Source organism: Phyllostomus hastatus, unplaced genomic scaffold (assembly GCF_019186645.2).
Source record: "Phyllostomus hastatus isolate PE091 unplaced genomic scaffold, TTU_PhHast_1.1 phas_scaffold_585, whole genome shotgun sequence".
Taxonomy (NCBI): domain Eukaryota; kingdom Metazoa; phylum Chordata; class Mammalia; order Chiroptera; family Phyllostomidae; genus Phyllostomus; species Phyllostomus hastatus.
The window spans coordinates 19373439-19385978 of record NW_025334037.1 but is presented as its reverse complement, the minus strand read 5'-3'; the positions used below and the strand labels follow the sequence as shown (position 1 = coordinate 19385978).

The 12540-nt window shown below is 51.2% G+C and overlaps 1 protein-coding gene across 3 annotated transcripts; it reads left to right on the top strand.

Annotated features, from left to right (window-relative positions):
- Positions 1 to 210: 210 nt before the first annotated feature.
- LMO2 (LIM domain only 2) lies at positions 211 to 11992 on the top strand. Of its 3 annotated transcripts, none has more exons than XM_045825613.1 (4): positions 211 to 419; positions 1208 to 1427; positions 6082 to 6297; positions 11043 to 11992. In XM_045825613.1, exons 2-4 carry the CDS (start codon positions 1387 to 1389, stop codon positions 11260 to 11262), a joined length of 477 nt encoding a protein of 158 aa, XP_045681569.1. In that variant the 5' UTR covers positions 211 to 419; positions 1208 to 1386; the 3' UTR covers positions 11263 to 11992. The 3 variants fall into 3 exon arrangements, with proteins under 3 accessions (XP_045681569.1, XP_045681568.1, XP_045681567.1); XM_045825611.1 differs by lacking the exon at positions 211 to 419 and adding an exon at positions 826 to 1084; XM_045825612.1 differs by lacking the exons at positions 211 to 419; positions 6082 to 6297 and adding an exon at positions 805 to 1084.
- The last annotated feature ends 548 nt before the right edge of the window (positions 11993 to 12540 follow it).

The following is a 12540-nucleotide window of genomic DNA, read 5'->3' as shown; positions in this document are numbered from 1 at the left end:
CTGACCCAGGGCAAAATCGTTTCTTGATCATGGCGCTTGATCACTGGAAAGGCACTTTCTCTGTGCAGAGTATTCCTGGCACTTTACAGGGGCCAGTGTAACCGCAGGAGTCCGATTTTTGAAAAGATGCTGAGGGAGGGAATTCGGCCTGAGCAGAGAGAAGGAGACTAGACCAGCGTGGTCCCTCCCAGCCACCCTCCCTCTGGGATTAGCTGCCCTAGCACTGCTCTGGCGTACCGGCCGTGCGGTCCTGCTCACACAGCTCCAGCCTCCGGACTGGAGCGCGGACTCAGTCACAAGCCCGCGACCTGCGGAGCCGCGCTGTGCCGGGCTACGCCGAGCACAGCATTCGCGGACCTGCGACCTCGGACCGCGGATCCCGGACGGGCGCGAAAGCCACTCGGCACGCTTGCATTTCTGTAGGTGCTTATTTCACGTTCTTGCCTTTTCCTTCTTCCTTGAGCGTCCCGCTGGTTACTTTCAGCCATAGTTAACCAAAAGGGAAACGCCGAAGAGGGGAAGCCCTGAGAATGATTGGGGGCAACCCGGCCGCCTCTCCAAGGAGACGTGTTCACTGAGCGACTCTTCCTGTCCCCGTCGCTGGCCCCTTTAAGAAGCCAAGTCTGTCCTGCTGCCGCTGCTGTTGCCGCTGCCGCTGTTTGTATTGCAAATCCCCAGGAGCCCCATTTAAAAAAAAAAAAAAAAAAAAAGGAAGAAAAAAAAATAGCGGGGGTGGGGGGGGGTACCGGGCAGCTGTCTCTTTAAATGTGATTTCCTCCTATTGTATTTGAATCGTGATCAGGAAAAGGAAATGAAACCAGAGACAGAGGGAAGCTGAGCGAAAATAGACCTTCCCGAGAGAGGAGGGAGCCGGGGGAGAGAGGCAGGGTCCCCTCCCCGCCCCCAGGCCGCCGCCCCCCACCCTTGCCCTCAGCGGCGAGCTGCGCGCTGCGACCCTGGCGGAAGGTGCAGGGGCTCCGGGCGGCCGGGGGACGCGCACCATCCCCGCGGGCGGCGCGGAGCGGGCGACAGCGCGCGAGCTGAGCCGGACCGGGCGGCGGCGGCGGCGGGACCGGGATGGAAGGTTAAGTCCTGAGCAGCAGCAGCTGCTGCAGCCGCCCGGGGCCAGGCTGCGCGCTCGGGTCCCCGCCTCGGCCGCAGCGCGCTGGCAGCCTGGTGATTCGCTCTCTCTCTTTGGCGTTTGAAGGGAGCGCGGTGACTGTCCTTGAGCGCGGAGGGGCGAGCTCACCGCCAGCGCGCCAGAGCAAGAAGAGGCGCAGGAGCGGCGGCGCCCGAGCACCGGAGGGGGTCCGAGCCCCAGCAGCCGGCCAGCTCCGAGCCACAAAAGGAGCGCCCCCGCCACCTGGCACGCCACCTCCCTCCCCAATGTCCTCGGCCATCGAGAGGAAGAGCCTGGACCCGTCTGAGTAAGTGTAGCGCCCCTGCCACCCACGGTGTCCACGGCCTCGTGCCCCGGGGCGGTGGGATGGCGCCTGCGGCCAGCAAAACGGCTCCAGGTGCGCGCCCGTAGCTTGCCCTTGGCTCTTTCTGCCTTGAGCGGTGCTCCCCCTTGCCCGCCGTGACTCCGAGAGCACCGGGAAAGGGCCTGGGCGGCGGGCGGTAGGGAGAGGGGGTCAGCCAGGCACCTCTGCGGGCCCCTCCCGGCTACCCGGGACGCTTCCCAAAGCCACCTCGGGCCAGAAAGTTTACACCGGAGCAGGCACAGTGGGAGCTTGTAGGCGCGCAGGTGCAATCCCGAGAGCGTTCAGGGCTTGATTCTGTTCCCTTCTCCCCTCTCGCTCCTTCTTGGTCCCCTTTCTCTTTGTCCATTTGGTCCTGGAAAGGGGAACATTCCTGTGGAGGCCTCCCGGGTCCCCGACGGCCCCCTTCCGGCTCCGCAGGTGGAGCCGCAGCCAGGGACCGGAGGGTGGGGGTGTGCGAGTCCACCTCGGGGCTCGCTCTGGCCCCCAGAGACTTGGAAGCACCTAAATCCGGAGTTTATCTGGGTACCTGTACCACGCCCCGCCCTTCAGGGTCCTCCGGTGGGGGGTCTGTGAACCTCGAAAGTTAGTATACATTTTGTGTATAGTTGAATTTTGGGGGCATCGCAGTCTCCTTGCTGTTATTACAGCCTCAAAGGGGTTTGGGGTCAGAGAACCAGAGCTCTAACGAGTGTTTGCCGCATTTGCTTTCCGAACCTCGTACTAGTTGGAAGTGTTTCCCTGTCCCCGGCCTGTATACCTCCAGCCCATTCCTTAGTGTTAACCTGGGGAGAAAGGGTTGTTTAAAATACCGTTTTCCTGTCAGCGCACATGCCCTTAAGATTCATTAGCTGTCTGGTTTTGAGAATTTTTATTCCTTTGAAGTCCCCCATCTAATCCTTTGAAGGGATTTGTTACACAGACCAAAGGAGCTGGTTAATGACTTGTCCATTTGTGCTTTTAAGAGGCATTTGTTTTGTTTTGTTTTGTTTTCTTTCCCTTTCCTGTTTTAAAAAGAATTGTGCTTTCCTGATTGAAGTCTCCCCTTCCCCCCCCTCATTTCAGCCTTCTGTGGTGTTTATGTACCTGGGTTTTACCCTCCGTTACCAGCATAAAAGCTCAGCATGTTCTCATAAAACACAGGAAGTGCCAGGATCCAATGAGAATATAAACATCAGCATTCAGTCTGGAAGGTTCAGGCACCAGTTCTATAAGCAGCTAGGTTTGTTCTAACAAAAAACAGCTTCCTTGCGCTCTCAGGAGAAAAAGAGTGCGCACCCACGTGAGGTTTAAAGGGTGTTTTGGTGGTTTGCTCACTCTTTTTTTTCTTTTTTAACAAACCCAGAATTACAACTTCGCTCTGAGGGTGCAGAGCCTGGGCAAAGACCGGAGTAATACTGTAAGAGTGAATTGGATGAATTGGTGCCTAATGCCTTTGCGATCAGCAGAACTTAGCCTCTAATCCTTTTATTAGAAAATAAATCTGGAGGTTTCAGTTCCCTGAAGGAAGTTTGCTCTTTTCAAAGTTTGTGCTCCCTCACTGAGGTTAGAAACACCCTAACCTTCTAACACAGTAGGCACCTGCCGAAGGAGGCTCCCTGCCCCATCCTGTGCCTTGCTCTTTGCCCAGTGAGGACGGGCTGTAATGGCAGATGGGCCAGCTGGTTGAGGAATCACCGCAGCACATTTCTGCCCCCCTCTCTCAGAAATTTTCAAGAAATTATCCCAGAAATCCCAGCGTGAGCTGTATTCAGATATAATATTCTGTTAGGCTCCAGGGCAATATAAAATATTAATTTGAAGGTGAATCCTACTCAGTGATTGGCTTGGAACATCCACCAAAAAGTAATGTGATGTTGTCATTAATTATAGAAAGATAGATAGAGCCAATATTTTCTCCTGTCCTTTCCCATCTTAGGCCATCCCAATAGCATTTTACTTAATGCGTCTACCTTGGGACCACTATTCTACCAGATGCTTCATTGTGTACTTATTCAAAACCAAGTTGGGTCAGTATGATCAGCATCTCTAAATTACAGATACAAATTTGCCCAGACATATGCAAATGAAACATTTAGGCAGAAAGACAGCCAGAATTGATAAACATAGAGGTTTTCTCTACCATGCAATCAGTGGCCCCAGCACCTCCCCGAGAGTAACAAGAGCAGTTCATTTTAATTCCAGGCGGTTTTGCACCAGCTAAGTGCAAATCCTCCCCTTTCACAGTTGGTTGGTGGCATCAACATCAGGGCATCCAGTGGGGTTGAGGTTCCCTCAGTGTTTTTAAAAGCCCCAAGTAAGACCAGGGGCTGTGGAAAGAGAAGAGATGCAATTTTGAGTTGATGCACAGGAAAATGCTGGGGACATTATTTTTTCAGAAGGGAGAATTGGAAGTCCTTATGTCTAACCTGTGGACACACAGAAAGGCAAGTCAGACTTCAGTGAACTCTTAAAACTGAAGTCTTGAGTGTTTAAAAGAAGACTGGCTTGCGTTTCACATTTCCTTGTTCAAAAAGGAGATAAGCTCATAGAGGATCCTTGTACTCAATCTGCAAAGTGTGGGCTTGGTTTTAGTACTCCTCCCTACTCACAGGGCAGGGTGCGCTTCGCAGACAGAGTCACCTGAAGCTGTCGAGAGTGTGTCACCAACACTGGTTACCTGAGCCCCACCCCTGAAGTGTCATGGGTGCTGAGCCCTCTGGGCACAGGCCCTGGTCATACCCTCAAGGTGCCCAGGGGGAGATGATTCCCTTTTGGAAATTTCACAGTTGGAATCAAGTCCGTTTTTTAAAAACACAACAGATATTTTAAAAACAGATTTGTATTTGAATAAGGTTCAAAGAGCCCTTGTTAATTGTTAAAAATCAACAGGTACTAGGGTTTTCCTATGTCCCATTTGGTGCTAGAAACATTTCTTCTGTTTATTTTCTCTTGGCAAATAAAGGTATGTATTTTAATATGTAAAAGCAAAAATATTCAGATTCAAGTGAAGCGAAGTCAGAAGCTGTATGTCTCTTTAACTGGAAGAACACATGTCGTGGGCTCACTGCTAACAGCAGCCTGGACGCAGATGTCAGGGTCCAGTCGTCTTTCACGCCCTTGGACATAACCGTTGCCTTCGTCCCATTTTCTTACCTAGGTCAACCTTGTCCACATCAGCTTAGCTGTTATAAAAAATTTCACATGTAGGAAGGTCGATTTGATGTCCTTTGTAAGTTTAACAATGGCTCTAACACCTGGGATTTTTCTCTAGGGATTCGTTAGGTAAGAAGGCTGGGATAAGAAATTTCTGTACAAAAAGTAAAGTAAAGTAAAATAAAATAAATAAAATTAAATAAAATTAAATAAAAAGACTTTCTATTATATCCTGCTGGAATTTTTATCTTGGAAAGAGGGAGCAACCTAAAATAATTTTTGCTCACTTTCTTCTTTCTTCCTCACCTCTACTTTTGTGCAGTTGGGAAGGGCCTGAGGTAGGATGGCAGGTAGATTCCACGTGGAATTTGCAGGTTTTTAGCTCTGCAGATAGATGGCTGTCCTGGCAGCAAGCAACTGTTTTGGTCCAAGTGCCTCTTCCAGGGTTCTGCAGTGTGCTTGGGTCCTGGGGGTGGGAGGAGGAAGAAGAGAAATGCAGAGAGAAGGAAAGAGAGTAGGAGGTGGGAGTGGGGAAGAGAACAGAGACCAGAGGTGTGAGGGTGGTACTGGGCTGTGGTGGGGGTAGGGGAGCCAGGACCACCTACAGTCGCCTTGGGTGGCTCGGGCCCAGCGTTTATTTTACTTCTTTTTCTTTTTTAGTCCTCACCTGAGGACATGCTTAACTGATCTTTAGAGAGGGGGGAAGGGACGGAGAAAGAAAGGGGAGAAACATTGAATTGTTGTAGAAGAGAAACATCAAATACCACATGATATCACCTTTAATAGGAACCTAAACAACAAAACAAAGAAACAAGCAAAATATAACCAAAGACACTGAAATAGGGGACAGACTGACAGTGACCAGAGGGAAGAGAAGAGGGAATTTCAGGGGGGTATGGGTAGGGTTTACAGGAATAAATTTGGAGGACACATGGACAAAAACTAGGGGTGGGGGGTAATGGGGGGAAGAGGGGAGGATTGGGTGGGTGGGCTGGAATGGGAGTAAGTGGGAGAAAACTGTACTTGAACAATGATTAAAATAAAATTTAAGAAAAAAAAAAAGAAGAGAAACATCGATGTGAGAGAAAGACATGGATTAGTTGCTTCCAGTACGCACTCTCACCTGGACTGAACATGCAACCTAGGTATGTGCCCTGACTAGGAATCGAACCCACGACCCTGCGGTTTGCAAGATGATGCCCAACCAACTGAGCCAAACTGGCGAGGGCTCGAATTTACTTCTTAAAAGATCTAGGATATAAGGTCTAGCTCTCTCCTGTCCTAATGCCTGTCAGGGCCTCTCTGCGGTCCAGCCTGCGGATATACCTTGTCCCGTCCTTTCTTTATGTTCCCGACAGACGCTTGAGTGACATTCCCTGTTTGTTGGCCCAGAGTGATTCCTGACCGAGGACGCTTGTCTCACCCAAGTGCGGTGGTTGCCCCTAATGCTTGGCCTTCTTTCAAGGGAGCCCGTGGACGAGGTGCTGCAGATCCCCCCGTCCCTGCTGACATGCGGAGGCTGCCAGCAGAGCATCGGGGACCGCTACTTCCTGAAGGCCATCGACCAGTACTGGCACGAGGACTGCCTCAGCTGTGACCTCTGCGGGTGCCGGCTGGGCGAAGTGGGGCGGCGCCTGTACTACAAGCTGGGGCGGAAGCTCTGCCGGAGAGACTACCTCAGGTATCCTCTTGGCCCCCAGCGTGGGGCTGTCCGCAGGGGGCCGGGCTGCCACTGCCATCTGAGTCTGGGTCGCTGTCCTGGCTCCTGCTACCTGCCAGAATGAGGTCAGGCTGCAGAGGCTGAGTCTCCGCTGCCCCATGCAGAGAAGCAGTTGGCATTGCTTCCTGTTTGAGAAGCATGTTTTCATCCATCCCTATGGGGGAAACACTAATTGTTGGAAGGCCACAGAATGATAAACGCAAAATCCAGGACACTTTGTGCATTTGAGGTTGGGCTCTTAGGAGCTCATTTAATGCTTCAAAGCGTACCTGTGGGTTATAAATATTCTTTTGTATGACTCCAATATGATGTGAGGAGCAACTTAAAAATAGAAAGCGTGTTCCCGCCACGGCGCTCCCAGAATTTGCCTGCCGCCGCAGGAAGGCCCTGAAGTCAGCTGTCAGCTTGCGCCCCAGCACCAGTGCTTCCCAGCTCTGTGACCTGGGGCATGTTACTTAACTGTGCTAAGCCTCAGTTTCCTTCCCTGTAAAATGGGGTCATAGTAATACCTGCTTCCAAGGACGAGGTGGTGCCCAAGGACCAAAGAGATGTCAGCTGCTCTCATAACTAGCGCTTCTGACGTTATCATCAAGACGTTTCCTGCCTAAAGAACAAGAGGGGGAGAAGGGAGGGGCAAACAGGCACCACAGGCAGACAAGCACCGGGACATGCCTAGTGCTCCAGGTCATGCATATTATTGGCCATGGGAATCTTCTGGCGCTCAGTGGGAGCCTTTGCCCGGAGTGTTCTGGCATTTTCAGTGTCACATTAGCTGCTGTGGAGGTAGCTCTGTGCCCTCTACTGTCAGAGCTGCCCGAGTGTGGAGCTGGCAGTTTGTGGCCGTCCTCCTGTGGCAGAGGGTCTGTGGGGCATGCAGCCCTCATACATGGGGACCACCCAGCCCCACGAAGCTTGTTCAGACTCCAGTGCCCTTGGCTGCCAGGCTAGCTCTTCCTCCCCAACCTGCCCGCAGAGCATTTTACATTAAAAAATATATATGCAGGCAATTTCACAGTGGAGGAAGCGTATCTGTTTACCGAGAGACGGATGGAATAAGCTTCCCCGCCCCCAAATTCCCCAACAAAGTCCTCACAAATTTGGTGGTTTAGAGAAAATAAGGAGGGTTTTCAATGATCATGATGACCATTTTGGTCAATTTTCTTGTAAGTTGTAAGAAAACCGAACCGGGATGAATGGAGACCTGATTTTGCTCTCCGCCAGTTTGCCAAGTCGCTGCAGAGAGCAGACGGCGAATGATTCCCATTGGGCCCCTCACCACATCCCTGTCAAATCATTTGAATCTTATTAAGTGAAGTGCAGATACAGTAAGGTCAGAGGAGCCCAGGCTTCTCCCTATCTCTGCGGTTTTATATAACATTCGAGAATAAATCCAGTGCTGCCTGGGCTTGTTAATCTTTTCCATTTTTAAAAAGGAGAGAAAGAAATAGTCTGGGAGAACCCGATGTTAATTAACTTGTGTCTTGGTGACACGAAATAATTCTTCTCCCTGCTACATTCCTAGGCAACATGTTAATTAACTCTCTGTTAGTGCAGGCGTTTCCAGACCTCCTTTAATGCCATATTTATATTATTGTTATTAAAATGGGCAGGAGAAGGCTGAAGATGAGACACCTCTTGACAGAGGAGGAAAAAAACCTCTTTCTTCTTTGGAGATGGCCCTTTGGTCGTGGACTTGTTCCCGGGCCTTTGTAAGGTGTCCAGTGGTGCCCTCGAAAGGGCACGTCGGAGGGGCCACTCAGTGGGCCCTGTGGTAGCGGTCAGCTCTGCCCACTGGGCCAGCCTCTCCTGAGGCTCTCTAATGGCCGACTGGCAGTGACAGCCTTCTTCAGACATTTCGCCTGAAATACTCACGAGGTGCCAGGCAGAGCCTAAACCCCACGCTGCTGTGTTGTGCTTGTTGTGCTGTGTGTGTTGCATTGTTGGGGACCGAACAGTAGCTGTTCACGTGAGTGCGGGCCCAGATCCCCTCCGGTCCCTTTTTACCAACTTTTGTGTGCTGCAGAGCACCCAGCACCTCCCAGGGGTTTCACCTTCAACAGCCAGCCCCTGCATCTGGTAGAGCCGGAAGCATGCCCATGCCTTCCCCGGGACCCCCAGAGTGCCTTCACTAATGACCCCAATGACCGGCGCTGCGGGAGCACCAAAGTCACAGCCTTGCCTGGGTGACCTGGAGACAGAACTTACGCTGCAGAGTCCCCTTGCTGTCTGGCAAACTGATGCCCCGCCCCCGACAACCCGTGACCCCACCCCAGGGACTCTGCCTGAGATACACTTTGGCTTGCCCTCCTCCTCTTCTGTCTGGGGCTCCTGGCCACCTGACTGGTTTCCTGAGAAAACATCCTCAGTAGATTCCCACCTCAGGTTCTGCTGCTGGGATACCCAGCCTAAGGCACCAGTTCTCGGTGCTAGAGATGAATGTTCAAGGTCGATGTCAAGTCCTAGTGCAGGGGTGTCAAACCCATCTTCACCGGGGGCCACATCAGCCTCACGGTTGCCTTCAAAGGGCTGAAATAATTTAGGACTGTATAAATGTAACTACTCCTTAACTGTTAAGGAGTGGAAATTATATTTGGCCCTTTGGAGGCAACCGCGAGGCTGATGTGGCCCCCGGTGAAGATGAGTGTGACACCCCCATCCCAGTGTGTTTCTACAATGAGGAGAGTCTCAGACCGCCTGAGCTGGGAGGGGCTGCAGAGAGAGCCGGCTCTTCCAGTCCCCTTGCTTAAGACACAGAAGCCGGGAGAGAGGAGTCACATGCTCCCAGGCACCTGGCTTGTTAGAGGTGATGCTAACTAGACCTGAACTTATCTCCCAAATACTGCTTCTCCGTCCTTCCCTTCTTCATTAGCTGCCTGATGTGTATTGTAATTTACCCCCGACTTCCCTGTAATAAACGCTCTCCTTCCTTAAGGGTGACACCCCCCAGGTGGTTGGCTTCATTTCCCACACACCCCTTTGTGAGTTGTTGATCCTTGTTCAGGCCCAGACTCAACTTACTGAACAGTCAGGAAACCAGAACTGTCTTCCCACTCTGTGACCTCCACGACGGCAGCTCCCTGCCGCTCCGCCATCTGCCACGTGGGGATAAAATGTTCTCCCCCAGTAATGAGTTTGCTCCCAGGTGGAGCCTTGAAACCGCTCAGAGCTCTTCAGATGGAAAACGGGACGCAGAGAGAAATGAGGCAGCCCTGGCTGTGACCGTGAGCTCCCTCTCCACAGAACACATCGTCTTGATCCCGTTAATTTTGCTCGAATGTTTCAAAATTTGTCAACTGCCCTCATCCCCTGCTACAGCCTCTCAGAATGCACCAGTCGATTGATTCTGTGCTATTCTGCAATGAATAAGGATTTCTGATAAGAACAAGCATTTATCTAAAATTGTCCTGAAGGTTTTATGTGGCAAGGACCTGCAAATACGCCCTGTTATCAGGCATGTGTGAAAATGACCTCCTGTTACAAGACTGGCACAGTTGGGAACACCTGAGATGTGTTCAAACACAACCAGGTCGGCTTAGCCCTTGACCGTTGGTGCCTTGGCATAGTCCTGTGTATCCTTCCAACAGCGGAGTGCTGGAGATACCAAGGTCACTGCCATTTCACAAGCTCACAGGAATCAGAGACTCCCCAGAGTCACTTGGGTACTCGGGGAGTCCTGGACGGAAGCTGGGTCTTCTGATTCCAACACTGGTGTTATTCCACTCTCGCAGGCTGCTTCTCAAACTTCCAGAGCCATCTGGAAGTGCTCAGGCACGCAGCGAGTGCTGGGCCCCCTCCAAAGAGTGTCTCGGTCACGGGAACCTGAGAGTGTACTTTGCTAACAAGTTCCCACGACCACGCTTGAGAACCACTGCACGAGGCTCCACTGAGTTGCGTCCCCTGTGTTGACACTGAATATTGCTTGAAATATTTAGTGTCTCATCTGCTGAGACTTAGGAGTGTCTTGATTTCAATGTCAGAAGAGAAGTTTCTCCAAAGATTCATGGCAATGGGGCAGCCAGGGCCTTGAATCAAGGTCTTTCATTCAATGTGCAGAGATGCACTTTGTCTTCCAGACCTCTGAGGCATGATTAGCTGCGCCACGTGCTTCCCATCCAGCTCCCTCCATCTCCCAGAAGCTGGGGTACCAGTGGACTGTCGAGTGGGGTGGCCTGGGTGCCTTATAGAGGCATTCAAGATCCACCCTCCCCACGGGTGGAATGAGTGGCTGTCGACATGACAGAACTTGGGAGCCTCTGAAAGATGCCCATTTCATTACATTCTTGGTCAGTTCCCTCTTAAAGGGTCCCCGGGGGTTGACTCCAGCCTCTCTTCTAAAAGGAAAGTCCCCCTGGGAGGGGACACATGACCCATGCCTAACCTCTTCCCTTAGATGCTTCAGCCAAGTCTTCCCCACAGAGGAGCGGCTGGGGCAGGTGAGAGGCCTGGAGAACATGCCACAGGCGGGGAGAGAGCTCAGACGAGGGACCAGTTATGCGAGGAGGCACAAATGCCACACGCAGATCACAGTTTCACCCCAGAGCACCACCGCTGCCCTGCAGGGAAGACTGGCGGAGTCGGCCACCTGTCTGCACCCAGCCCCTCCGTACTCCCTGACGTCTCGGGAATCTAGCCTGCGTCTCACGCCCTTTCTCCCACTGTCTCTGCCCCCGGCCGCCTTAGCTTTTCTTTCTTTTTTTCCCCTCCAGGCTCTTTGGCCAAGATGGTCTCTGCGCCTCCTGTGACAAGCGGATCCGTGCCTACGAGATGACGATGCGGGTGAAGGACAAAGTGTACCACCTGGAATGTTTCAAGTGTGCTGCCTGTCAGAAACACTTCTGCGTGGGCGACAGATACCTGCTCATCAACTCCGACATCGTGTGCGAGCAGGACATCTACGAGTGGACTAAGATCAACGGGATGCTCTAGGCGTCTTTGCGGGGAGGGTTCGCTGAAATCGCTGTCTCCATGGGGGTCTTCACTCTTGGGCACTTTGGGGATGTGAGGGTGGGAGGAGGCATTTCTTAGGGGACACAGCATCGAAGTGACATGACGCAAAGAGTGGTACCTAAATGGGACCGAATGACCGGCCTTTAGGGAGGACTTACGGACAAAACAGGACTTACACCCATAACAACTGACATGAGTAGCAAAGGACAGGAGCCTTGGGGAAGAGACGAGCATCGTGCTGTCATGCAGGTAGGGAGCTGTGGGAAGCTGTGCTATCACTCTGACCCTTGAAACCTAGAGACGCGCAATTCTCTCCTTCCTGGCACTTGTGACAACCCTGTTCCCATCGCTGTCCTCTGCACAAGGGAAGGACAGAGAGGAGAGAGACCATCCTTTTACTCCTGGCCTCCTTCCCAAGGCCTTAAGCTTTGGACCCAAGGGACACTGCATGGAGACACATTTCAGTTGAGAATGGGAATAGCAACCTTCGAACCAAACAATTATTTAAAACGACACTGACGAATCACAGTTCTTAGATACCTTAGTTTTGAGGCGAGGAGTTCCACAGATTGTTTCTATACAAATGTAAATCTGAAAAAAAAAGGCCGTTCAACTATTTTATTACCTTAGATTATATCAAAGTATTCGTTGTGTGTAGTTAAAAAAGGAAAAGAAACCCTCTGTGGACAATAAAAATGACAGCCTAAAACGCAGTGGTGTTTATTTGATAATGACTTACAATTGGGGATGTCAGGAAAATGGCTTTTTTTATATTGTAAAGGAGAAGTAAATAAGCAATTTACTTTGAGGTCAAATAAAAACTTCGGTTTATTGCTAGGGTTAGTACAAGGCAGGCACATTTCTATATTACTAGCAATTATATAACAGGTCATCATGTAGCTCAGAGGGATGCAGAATAATTAAATTGGTATTGTAAAGTGTGCGTTTCACTTCAGCATTGTATAGAAGGAGCGGAAGGCGAGATCATTGCCTTTGGGAAACCTGTAACCTAGAAAGGACACAAACACATAAAACAGATTCCCTTTGGGGGAGAAGGTAATTACCTAGTTTGAAATGTGGCAAAGATGCTGAGCTTGACACTTCGATTTTCCAAGACGTGTGTCTCAAGGTATTTTATGACAAGTGGTTAAGAGGACCTTACTTGGAGGATTTAAAGCAGGCACCTTCCTTGGTGCTTTTGCTTTCCACGCTTCCAGGCCGCGCCATGAATTGACTTTGAGCACCACCTGCTGGTCA

Bases quoted from the DNA above. Each gene is read 5' to 3' on its own strand.
- LMO2 (XM_045825611.1), top strand. The intron at 1,428-6,081 runs GTAAGTGTAGCG...CCTTCTTTCAAG, and splicing joins AAGAGCCTGGACCCGTCTGA to GGAGCCCGTGGACGAGGTGC. The intron at 6,298-11,042 runs GTATCCTCTTGG...TTTCCCCTCCAG, and splicing joins TGCCGGAGAGACTACCTCAG to GCTCTTTGGCCAAGATGGTC.